A 12,634-nucleotide genomic window follows, 5' to 3' on the forward strand; every position below is an offset into this window, starting at 1 on the left:
TAAAAAACACAGTTGTCCATATTTGTTAGTGTTAAATTAAAAGAGTCATTTAAAGACTTCCTGCACACCAGTGCCTTGATGTTTGCAAAAAAAACGAAAACATTTTAACAATGGCATTATCTATTCAGTATTGTTAAAATTGTCTGCATTGCTTGACTCTTTTGTAAAAGTACCTGCTTCAAAGTCTCTCACTACTCCCTCTCTGTCTCAAATCCCAAGCGCTAAGAAAAACAGTGGGGTTTTTTTTGTTTTTTTACATCTAAAACACAGATTTGTCCTGCAACAGCTGTGGAACAAGTTGGCATCCAGTTAAGCAACACAATTCTACTGATCAAAGCAACAGTTCTTCCAAAAACCTGGAAGCAACTTACACAGGTGTAAAAGTTTTCACCAAAATAACTCTAAAATCAGTTTTACTACAGTTATGATGGACTTATGGAAATGGTGCCACAGTTCCTTAACTAGTACAGCAACAGGAACCAGGCCATTCCTGACTTCCCTCCCAGCCCCCAGGGCCCAAGGCCCAGCCCAACTCACCACACAATGGCCCAGCAGAATGAGAGGAACCACCGGCCATCCAGAGATAGCCCCGCTGGTCAGGAACCAGAAAAGGAACCAGAAGGAACCTGGGAGGGGGGGAGAGGATGGGGGCCGAAAGGATGGAAACCCAGGGAGCACGGGAGAGGAGAAGGGTGGGGGTGGCTGGCTGGTCCGGGTCAGGATGTGTGTGCAAGGGACAGTGTTTGTGTGTGTGTCCGTGTAGAAGACAGTAATGTGCTATTCAGATAAATGACTTGTTCCCGTGCAGTAACATGCTGCAACTTGCGCACACAACAGCTTCTACACACAGTCACCAGTTCTCTCTCTGGGGTCAGGATGTTTTTTTTGCATGTTTTTAGGTAATTAAAGCTGGAACAGCGACCGTGGGACAGAAGACAGATGGAGGATAGTTGACGGAGGAGGGAAGGAGGGTTGGAGGATGGTGCTGGGAATGGTGGCCCTCGACCTAACCCTGGGCCAGGACTCTGGCTTCCTCAGAAACTGCCTGGTACATCAAATAGTACGTCAAACTCTCTGACCTTACTGATGGGAGTCAGCCATGGAGACAAACACTAAAAATAATTAAGCAAAAGCACAAAAAAAAGAGGTCTGAATGTGGCCCTGGTCCTCCTGATGAGATCTACTCCCTGCTGGTTTTTGAGGGTCTTCACTGAAACACACTTAAATATACATGGTGGCCACTGTTTCCATGACAACAAGTGCAGCATGCATGAATACTCAAGACCAAAAATATTGGCACCCCTGCATCGTTTCCCAGACAATTGTTGCAATCACAACTTCTTTGGTATTCCCATGTCTATTGCTGTTGTTTGCACTGGAACAACACAAAAACGAAGAGAGAAGAAGAAAGCCAAATCTGATCCATTCCACAGAGAACTCCAAAAATAGACTGGACAGAATTATTGACACCCTCAGCTTAACATTTGGTAGCACACCCTTTGGACAAAATAAATGAAATCAATGACTTCCTGTAACCATCAGTGAGTTTCTTCCACCTCTCTGCTGGAGTTTTGGACCACTCTTCTTTTGCCAACTGCTCCAGATCTCTCAGATTTGAAGGGCTCCTTCTCCCGGCTGCTGCTCTGAGATTTCTCCCCAGGTGCTTTATGGGAGTTAGATCTGGACTCATTGCTGGTAACTTCAGAAGTCTCCAGCTCATTGTCTGAAACCATTTCTGGTGCTTTTTGGAATCTGCTTTGGGCCATTGTCCTGCTGTAAGAACCATGACGTCTGAGGGAGACCCAACTTTCTGACATTGGGCCCTACATTGTGCCTGAGAACCCGTTGGTAGTCTTCAGATTTCATAATGCCACACACAGTCAAGACATCCAGTGTCTGAAGCAGCAAAGCCAAACATCAGTGAACCTTCACTGTGTTTGACTGTAGGGACCGTGTTCTTTTCTTTTAAGGCCTCATTTCATTTTCTGAAAGCAGCAGAATGATGGTCTCGACCAGAAAGTTCTATTTCTGCCAGAAGGATTGAGGCTTCTTCAGGTAAGTTTTGGCAAACTCCAATCTGACTTTTTTATGTTTCTGTGTCAGCAGTGGGGTCCTCCTACCATAGCCTCCCTTGTCATTCAGATGACACTGTTGTACCCTATGCCTGTAGGTCAGCTTGAATGTGTTTGGAAGCTGATCAAGGTTCTTTATCCGCCATTGGAACAATCCTTCGTTGCAATCTGTGATCCATTTTCTCTTTCGTTCACCCCTCAGACAATTCTTTGTTCTTCTTGGCTCCATGCTCAGTGTGGTCCACACCACACAAAGGTTGGGTCAACTTTTTTCCATTTTAACTGGTTGCAAGTGTGAGTTCTATATTGACAGTACCTATTGGTTGCTGCAGGTGAGTTTCATTAGAAATTAAAGCAGCAACAATTTCTGATGATTTTGATGCTTCTGTCCAGCCCATTTTTGGAGTTTTGTGTGGAATGTATCAGATTTAGCTTTTTTTTAAATTTCTGGTTTATTGTGTTGTTCCAATGCAAACAAAAGAAACAAACAGAAGCATACCAAAGAATTAATGACTGCAACACTTTTCTGGGAGAAGTGGAGTGTTATATGTCAGAAATGCAGGAGTGCCATGATATTTTGGCCATGCAATGCAAATACACAGAGGCACTGCAAAGACAGGTCAAGGCTAAAGCAGCTGAACTGAATGATTATACTGACCAGTAACACTTTCTATGTGATGTGAACTTTGAGATAAAAATGATGACATCTGTTTTCTTAGTAACTTCTGTTCTTCACTCATCTTTATGATTTCTTTGGTTAGTAAAGTAAACACTGTGTCCTTGCCTCTGTCTTTGGCACAAGTGCACCAATGTTGCTGCTCTCAGACACTAGAGAGACAAACAGAGAGGGACTGTATAACCTTTCCTAAATCAAAACCACTCAACAGTATCAGAATTGATGGTTTTCTGGGGAATGAGTGATTTCAGAATGTGTCTATGTGATGGAGGCTTTACTTGTGTATGTAGGGATGCAAAGTATTGTCTGTACAAGATTCAGTTCTGTGTTATACTGTAAGCATATACATTCAGAGCACTGTATAAAATAACAACTCATTTAATCTCTTTGTAAATTAACTATTTTGGGATCATTCATATTGTGATCCTGATTCTGATTTAATTTGCAGTGTGGATAAAAAGACTGCACAATTTGAATTAGATGAAGTAATACATTCAAAAATGCTCCCCTTTCAGCGGGAGTGGTTTTAACTCTCCTCAAGTATCTTTCAACCATCTCAATGAAATAAAGCAACCACACACTGGCCATCACCTGAAAAACAGAGGGTTTGTATATCTGCAGGCTATGTCGCATTTTACACGTTTTTTTCCCACATACCATGAATACAGCATTTTTCCCAACCTCTTAATCACCTGTTGCACTATAATTTTCTCTTACAGTAGAGCAGCTATACATAGCGTATACTGTGGCTCGCATGTAGCTGTGGTTATGACTTGCTGTGTGAATTCCTTGAATTGCACTAGTTAAATAAATATAGGTTGACTGATTCCGTATGCGGTTTTTCTTCCAAAGCTGAAATGCTTCCAGAGTTCTGTGGTTCTCTGAAAAAGGGACAGAGAATCTGAAAAACAAATCAGGGGTCTGAGGCTAAAGCTTGTATCTGAAACTCATAAATGTTGTTTAACATCATTTCTTTCTCTCTGTCTCTCTGGTGTCTGTCACTACCTCCGTCTCCCTTGCCCTCCCTCCGTGGCTTCTGGCGTCGCTCTTCAGCGGTTTAGAGCCACTCACAAATGTGTCCCACTTGATTTTCTCTCCGTTTCCCTCTTTCTCAATTTTCAGCATCTTGTTCTCCAACTGGCACAGACAAACAGGCTTACATCAGAGCCACAAACACACAACCTCGCTCACCCCCTGCTTAACAACTTGGTTCTCATTCTAAAAACACAAAATCCCATTTTGGATTGTTCCCACTGGTCTAATTGAGCACTGGCACCTAAAGTCTGTGCTCTCAACAGACAGAAGTGGGAAGTCAACAAGAATGATGTCAAATCAATAGCAGACCCTGACTATTTAATACTGATCTCCTGACTATTACAAGAAAATCTTCATCCAATATTTCAAATGACTAAGTTTTTATTCTAGCTGTGACTTTGGCCTCAGCTCTTCCCTATCTCATCTCCCCATACACGATTACCTTCTTACACCTCTGTCCTTGTCTCTGTTCACCTTTCTCTTTCAGCAATCTCTGCTTTCGTCTCCCCGCCCCTTTATGTAATCACAGTCTAATCCTTTGCAATCAATTCCCCATGAAGATACCACCGGCCCCCCCCCGAACACTCACAGACACACACAGGCTCAAACACATATTCAATGCAATGCGCAAACAGAGGTCTACAAATCACAAACACCAGGCTCCTCAAGCCTCATCTCAGCACACCATTATCTGCAAACAGATGAGTTCCGGTAACACTGTGGTTGCATCAGTGGTGGGTGTACACACAAATATATCAAATATAGAGCATGAAAACAAACAAACAAGTAAATGTTTCCTTTTAGGGAGCTGTGCTGAATTATTCAAACTAAATATATTTAGCTACAAGTGTAATCTTTTCATATGCTAATAGCAAACAAACACTGGATCGGGATAAACACACAGATGTGTGTGATGCAGTGAGTGTGTGTGTCCTCCACTCTTTATCAGCTGGTGACTTGGTCTTGCTATTGTCCTACCAGGCAAAGGCCCGGGGCGGTGCATGTCTAATGCAATAATGTCTTTTGGCAGTTAAGGGCATCTGTCATGTAGGGGGACATTTTTTTGTGTGATTGCGTCTTGTAGCCTTGGGCAAAGTGGCACAGCCAAAGACTGGTTAATTGATATACAGACACTGAGCGTGTGGTGTAGCTATGGTGCTGAAACAAGTCATCTTTCTGTGTTTTCCTAATTTCTAGTTGAATTATCTGATATGGACTTTGTTGCATATAGTTGACCTTAACAAAGGCTCAAAAGAAAACCTTTCAGCCGCCCTCTGTCCCATGATACTTTTCTATGCCTTCAAGCCGGCGATAGCAGCCAGAGGCATTATGTTTTTGGGTCTGCACATTTGTCCAGCCCATTCTTATGAACACAAAATGCCTTGAGAGAATTTCTTCAAATTTGGCACAAATATCCACTTGGACTCAGGGATGAACTGATAAGAATTTGGTGGCTAAAGGTCAAATGTCAAGGTCACTGTGACCTGATAATCCATCTCATTCTTGTGACTCTGACACATGTCCACTTGGACTCAAGGATGAACTCATTTTTAGCGCATGAAGCCAAGGTGTTTATTGACTTTTTACCAAGGTACTGTGGAAAGGAACAAGTTACATTTAAGGTTTCTGTACTTGACTATTTTCATTTTGTGCCACTTCATACTATGACTTCACTCCATTTCAGAGGCAAATATTGTATATTTTACTACACTGCATTTATATTCTAACTCTAGTTAGTTTCACAACCTGATTAATACAAAAAGTACAGTACAAGCATAAGACTTTATTGATCTATGGTGGGAAATTCACAAACTACCCATCAGTATGCAAAGTACTTCAAATTATAATCATATAAACTACATAAAACTAGCTCCCCTTTTATCAACTGCAATATTAAATGTGATGTACACAATAACACATCAGTAATTATAATCTAATAATATTATATACATTCATGTGAAATGTTCTATTCTGTATAATGAGTACTTTTACTTTTATTACTTTAAGTATGCCTTCATGCTAAAACATTTAAAATGCTGGCCCCTTACCTGTAACAGCGTATTTTCTACACTGTGGTTCTGCTTCTTTTACTTAGGTAAGGGATCTGAGTACTTCTTCCACCACTGGCACTGTGACGTGTATCACAGGTGCCTTTGACAAGTCTTGTCTACATCCAAAGCTTTGATTTGCTTTGAAAATGTAATAAAAATGTTATATTGGAAAAAAGGCATTTTCCTGGCATTTTTAGAACTTAACAGAACAATGGTGGCCTGGGGTAACAACAACCACAACAATAAAAGTAAGGGAAAGGAGCTGATGTTCAAATAAATACTTGACTAAGAAAGGTCAAAGTTTCTTTCTTTCTTTCTTTCTTTCTTTCTTTTTTTTTTACAAAAACAAAAAAAAAAATATGTGTAGTAGAGTGTTAATGTTTAGAGAAACCTTTCACTCTTAAGAACTGGTAAAGTGGTACATGCTGTGGTCTTCAAATGTATTTGACATTGCATTTGAGTATTCATTTTCATTTCATAAAAATCTATGAGACTGTGTTGTGTTACAGGAACAACACTGATTTAATAGAATATAACTGGCAGTAACAGTGAGCTCAGCATGCTTTTGTTAAGCGGCTAAATGACAAAAAGTAGGACAAGGGCATGCGTTGGAATAAGTGCGTGCGTACTGTGTGCTCATGCAGACAAGAAGCTGAAAATAAGAGCCTTTTTGTGAACTTGTGTATATATGCATGTGTCTGTCTGTTACCGTAACACTGCATGACATATTATATAATCCTCAAATGCTGCTTACTGTATCAAACACAGACTAGAAACTTTCTGCCAGACTGACAATCCCTCCATATGGTGCTGAGCTGTGCTTTGTTTGCATATTCAACATTTTACTGTTTGTGAGAATGTGAGAGAGCGATTTGGTGAGTGCCCACCTGTGTGTCTGTTTGTGTTGTTCAGTCCTTTGAGTGAGATGGTTAAATTCACAAACATAAAGTTGCAGCTGCGCTACAATACGAGATCCCTGCACAGCTGTGAATTATTATGTGGACAATTTAATACTGCCAAAGAGGAAATAGCAAATTAAGATCTTAGGCCTGCTGTACCAATAAAATGTGATGAAAAATGTTTGTGTGCATTCATTCTCACTCATATTCAATCCCAAATAAATGTCTTCTTCCTACACGTGAATTGATGCCTTTGGTACTATTACCAGAGCAGCAGCTTTATGCTTTTCACACCTAAATGGGTAGTCGAGGTGCAGACAGACCCAAGGGTCCTACTCAGATGCTTAAAGGTAGGGTTGGTAATCCTAGAAAAAACTGCAAGAGGAAGTTCGACTTTGAAAGTAGACAACCAAAAAAATCCCACCTTTTGATTCTGACTTCTCTCCAAAGCCACTCATAGTGAAACACGCACTGCCTGACTACTACTTACAGATTTCAAGAAAATAACAAATGCCCCCAAACAAAACAAAACTGATAGTCACCTGTCCAGCTGAAATACAGTCACCAGGATGTGACTTTCCAGGCCCTTTTGTTCTCTCAGTTGTTGCAGTCATTCAAAAGCCACACCAATGTGGCTTGTAGCCGGTAACTAGCCTCAGAGGTCTGGGCTTTTCCAATGGGGAGAAGTGAAGATGGAGGCCAGCTAACTCTTTTCAAACCACAGGCTTTATTCTGTCTTGGTGACACAAACACTGCATGTGCCCTTTGATGCCCATTTAACTGCATTACAACCTTATCTATATATCTAAAGCTGACTACTGTTGGTATTTTCCCCACCTGTGGCCGCATGTAAAAGGAGTCTCTTCGGTGAGATGGTCTTCTCGCTCACCTACTTCTCACGCTGCATGCAGGTTACAACTTCTGGCAACAACAACAACATTACCTTTAAGGCAGCGTCTTAAAGCAGAAGGCCTAGCCCTATAACAACAGTCTCCGTTTGCGAACAGAGGCTGTTGTGGGAACCTTCTCTGCCATAGCTCGCTAGCTTTACCTGTAAAACAGAGCGGTAACCCATCTGCCTGCCTGGCCTTGTGGGAGATTCTTAGCTCATGCAAGGGCAGAGTGTACGCAAGTAGGACATGAGATTGACAGGCAGATAGACCATCCAATGGTTTTGCTTGTGCTGAGTGAAATTACTGGTGAGGCTTTTTTCAGCCCTGCTGCTGCCACAGATTATGAATTTATTTCTTTATGCTCTCAGTGCATTTAATGTATTCACTGCCATCGGGACGAAAAGAGAATTTCAAGAACTATAACAAGAAAAGCTTCTGAAAAAAAAATTGCCAACCCTACCTTTAAGGGGAAGGAGCCTTCCTCTCACTAAACCATCTTCAAACTAACATCTCGGCATTACTGTAATTTGCCCTCTCACAAGGCAGGCATAAAAACCAGAACCCCGAATTCTTTGTAGTTATGGAAAAAGTGAAGAGAGAACAAAAGAGCTCCCCGTCTAACTGAAAGTTATTACATTTTCTGAATGGTATGACTTTCTAATGGTTAGCACATGTGAATATGTGTGCACAGAGAGAGCAGTAGTTGAGGCTAAGTTAATAGCACAAGCACAAGGGGGAACTGGGAACCCTTGGCTTATAAAGGATACTTGTTTCCCTGCTGCACCGAAAACCAGATGTTGATAAAGAGACATGGAGTGAGGAGAGAAGACAGATGGACAAGAAATTACCATCACTTGGGCCAAACATCTTGAGACATCTGCAAAAAAATTTCGGACCTTACAAGGGGAGATGGATTTATGCTCTCTCTTGGATTTTTACTGCTCCAGGAGAGCGCTTCTCCCTCCTCTGCTCTGCGCCTACTCTCATCGTGGAAGTCTCACTGCAATCTGGAGCTGTTTAAATCCTGGAAAAATGTTCAGATTCTTCCATAAATGGCTTTATTGTGTAGAGAAAACAAACGCACGCATACACTGCAGAAGCCATAAAACATCAGAGAGTGCTGAGGTATCAAGTCCGCACGCGTCAGCTATCACGCCAACTAACTCGATATGAAACACTATAAATGTCAGGGTACATTGCAGGATATCGACACACTGTGCACTAGTGTGTATAGACATCATGCACATGTGGGGCCAAAGACATGATTCATATTATATTTCTAAATGTGGAGTTTGGTTACCATGGAGACACATCATCTATGCTACTATGAAATGCGCAGCTGAGGATGACACATCCATATGGTGAGAGTACGACAGAGGGAAAGAACAGATGCTTTGTTGAAATGGCTGTCAATAGCAAATCCATAAGAGCAGTTGGGGTCATGAATGTGTATCAGATGACACTACATATACAGAAGCAGACAGACATATAGATATATTTTGGCTTGTAAACTTAATTCTGTCATTTGTCTACCTGCGTTCTTATAGAAGACTGTCTCTCCAGGTCCTAAGGTTTTCTATCTATAACACACACACTCACACGTACACATCTGAGAAGAGGCAGCTATTGAGATCTCTATCTCTTCGTCGATACACAGCTACAGCCTCACAAATAATCCCCTTGTCCAACTGAATTGCAACAGCTTTCTTTACTCAACCACTATTTTCAGCCAGAAAACCAGGAATTTATTTTTATCTCATTCAAGAAAAACCTAGTGAGTGCGATTATTCTAAGCATAATCCTCTTTTTGTTGGAGGTGGAAATGTCATCAAATATCATTTTTATTGACATAAAAAGGGCTGTTATTTTGTTCCCATAGACGACTATATCAATTGTGAGCGTACAAACACTTAGCGGAGTGGCTAGCAACAATTCAGGCTACTGAAGACTGGATGAACTAGGGAGGCTATGTAGGAAGGAAAATAGTGGAAACACGATGCACTACAAGTTAAACAAAATGGGGCTTTTACTTGGCCCCATTTTGGGAAAACAGACCCGCTCCTTCCATTTTTTTCTTTATATAACCCCCACAGCCTCCTCTGTCACTCTCCCTCTCTCGCTTTGAACCAATTTCTAAAATAGCCCTTCCTTGAAATAATTGACACTGTGCATTTTATCATTTGAGGCACCTGCTGTTGGTTTGACAACAAGACAATCAGACAGACCGAGGGACTGTTGTTCCATTGTCCCATCTCCTTGTCTGTCTGTGACACTAACTGGAAACAGCTGGAAGCCCTCCCTTCTTACAATACCATCATGCAAGTCAAATTCAACAGCAAAAAAGAAAAGGGGACTCATTATTTGGCTGCAGTGATGTGATTTTAACCAGCAAAGAGAGGAAACAATGATTTAGTTGTGTCTGCTGATGGTTGATAAAAGCCTCGGTGGAACTGGAAGCACTAAAACCGCAGCGGGTATGTCTGTTCTGTTCCGCAGTTGTCAAATGTATTTTATTATGAATATTAAAAAATCGCATCTTAAACGCAGATGTGCTGTTTTTACCTCCCCACACATACACAATATATGAACACACACACATGCATCCATCTCCTGACACACACGTATTTGAACACACAGCCTCCCACATGCCCATCTCTTCTTCTCTCTCTAGCTGTAATTGACTGAACACATCAATACTGAGGGGGGAAAAACAAGAGGGTCCACTGTCTGCATTTATTGATCGGTGCCTCTCTCTCTTTCTCTCTCTCTCTCCCTGTCTGCTGATCTTAATTACACTTCTTTTTACCAGGCTAGTCAGGGCTCCACTACAGCGGCTGCCCTTTTTATAAAGGCTACCATCTACAAATCCATACATCAAAATTAATGAGAGAGAACAGAGCTGTAAATCAAATATTGGGGTATCTGAGCTGATAAGCTGGGATGGTGACGGTAAATTATGTCCTTTTCAAAAACAAAAAAAATGGGTAGACAGAAAACTATTTTCACATGCTCACGCAGGTCAATGTTAACAATGTAGGATTTTTATGGAGGAAGTAACCTTGGTTTAGGTGATTAAAACCACTAAAGCGTGACGGGGTTGAGGCGAGATTTCTCCCCACCCACCCTCACTCTCTATTTCTCTCATCTAGTTCCTCTTTCTTTGTGTCTCTCTTTGTCAATTTGTCTGATTTTCTGCCTGCCTGTTTGTTTTAAGAGGTGTCCGTCTGTGCCCACCCCTCCACCTCTTTCTCAGACACACACACACACAAACACACAAAGACATAAATGACTTTTATGGTCAGGTTTTATGGACTGGTAGCAAAGCAAGCCGGTCCATTCTTCAGCAACTGTCCTCTCATGAACTAGGGAGGAAAAAGCCTTCTAATCGCACAGTTTCACTGCTCATACTCACCATCAATCAAACCTGTCTGTGTGTCCTCGCCATGTGTGTGTGTGCGTGTGCATGCTCCCATCTTCCAGCATGCCAAACCTTTCATGAATCACAAAACAAAAGCTATTCGAGATGGCAGTGCAGCAGTCGCCTCTTTCCACATATCCCCACACACGTACGCACTTTTCCTTTTACCAACCTTCACAAAAGACATGTAAACACACACACAACCACACAGAGACACACTTCATCTATCACCCCTGACTTCCTCTCCTTTCCACCGTCTAATCTGTAAATGTAAATTGGGTGACAGGTGAATATTGAGGAGGTGAGCGATAACGGGTAACATCTTCACTCAGCCACGTTATCGCCGCTCCACATCACTAAGAAGTGCCTATTCAATATCGTTACCTTTGGCAGAGTGTCGGGAAAAACACACTTTTTGTGTGTGTCCCTTTGTATTCATTAGGCATACTGTATAGACACCTGCATGTGCACTTACACTCACGCACACAGTTACAGAATCACATCCAATGGCTTATCTTTTGGAATAAGAAAAGGGGCTTGTCAGGATAGCACATTGTATGTGTGTGTGTGTGTGTGTGTGTGTGTGTGTGTCAGGGGAAGGCAATGTGCATTAGAGCGATTACAATATCAGTCGACTCCAGATGGAGGCAGGAAAATAAACAGTGGGAGAGAGAGAAAGAGAGAGTGAGCGAGGGGACAGACATCATGAGAAGGAGCCTAAGAGAGAGATTCTCTGTGTGTGCATGCGTGTGTGTGTGTGTGTGTGGCAGTCTGCCTGTGTGCGATACAGTTAGAAAAAGTGAAGTTAATTAGCAACTCAATCCCAGTCTGCATACAAAGCACTGAGAGAGCAGTGTATATGAAAGAGTATTGTCCTGCTCATGTCCCTCAGTGTGTTTTAGCCCAAGAACCCTGACCTGTTGTAGATACAGTTGGCCTGAGGAACTACATTTCCTGGCTGTCTGCCTTTAATGACACTGCTTGTACATCTATATTACCGAAGAAGATGGAGGAAGGCACAGCTGGATTTAATCATGTTCAGGAACTGAACTATGATCAATATGGTGTCCTGTTTGCTTCCTAAATGACTTGAAATGTAAAAAAAACGTGAAGGATTTAGTGTGCTCATGAAACTTGATGAATTGTCCGATGCTGCCCTATTGGCCTCTTCTTCACTTGCCCTATAAGTCTCATGTTATCTGGAGTAAAAACATGAACAAGGCCAATAAAATCAGTTTGTAGTGCTCACTGTTGACTTTGACATTAAATAAGCCCCTGTAAAGGCCAACTCACAACTACAATAAAACAAAGAGCTCTTGCTTTTGTGACCTTGGGAAAGCGTACGCTAATGCACAGCACACAAATGCATACACAGAACACACAAACCTGCAAGTCCTTTTATACAGCACTACTACTCTCTTTCATGGGTGATGAAATTCAATAAGCAGTGACGAGAACTGACCTCTCGCTGATAAACATCAATGGGCCTATTGATTTACTATGGCGTGTGTGTTCGTATGTGGGCATGCAGACACACACTGATTCCATCCATAATTCACTCTCATACTTGGTAACAGACTGAATATTCAG

General features: G+C 41.7%; 1 protein-coding gene across 5 annotated transcripts in view; it reads right to left on the bottom strand.

Moving 5' to 3' along the window:
- runx1t1 (RUNX1 partner transcriptional co-repressor 1) overlaps positions 1–12,634 on the bottom strand; it is a 64,424-nt gene that overhangs the window by 44,791 nt on the left and 6,999 nt on the right. For 2 of the 5 annotated variants that reach the window (XM_020606925.1, XM_020606924.1), the window contains exon 1: positions 538–597. The exons of 2 other annotated variants lie outside the window; for them this stretch is intronic. In XM_020606925.1, coding sequence (XP_020462581.1) covers positions 538–577 — 40 coding nt within the window. In that variant the 5' untranslated portion in view covers positions 578–597. Of the gene's footprint in view, positions 1–537; positions 600–12,634 lie in introns of those variants that run through there. One more of the 5 variants, XM_020606928.1, reaches the window with a different exon arrangement.

Source organism: Monopterus albus, unplaced genomic scaffold, assembly GCF_001952655.1.
Source record: "Monopterus albus unplaced genomic scaffold, M_albus_1.0 scaffold82.1, whole genome shotgun sequence".
Classification (NCBI taxonomy): domain Eukaryota; kingdom Metazoa; phylum Chordata; class Actinopteri; order Synbranchiformes; family Synbranchidae; genus Monopterus; species Monopterus albus.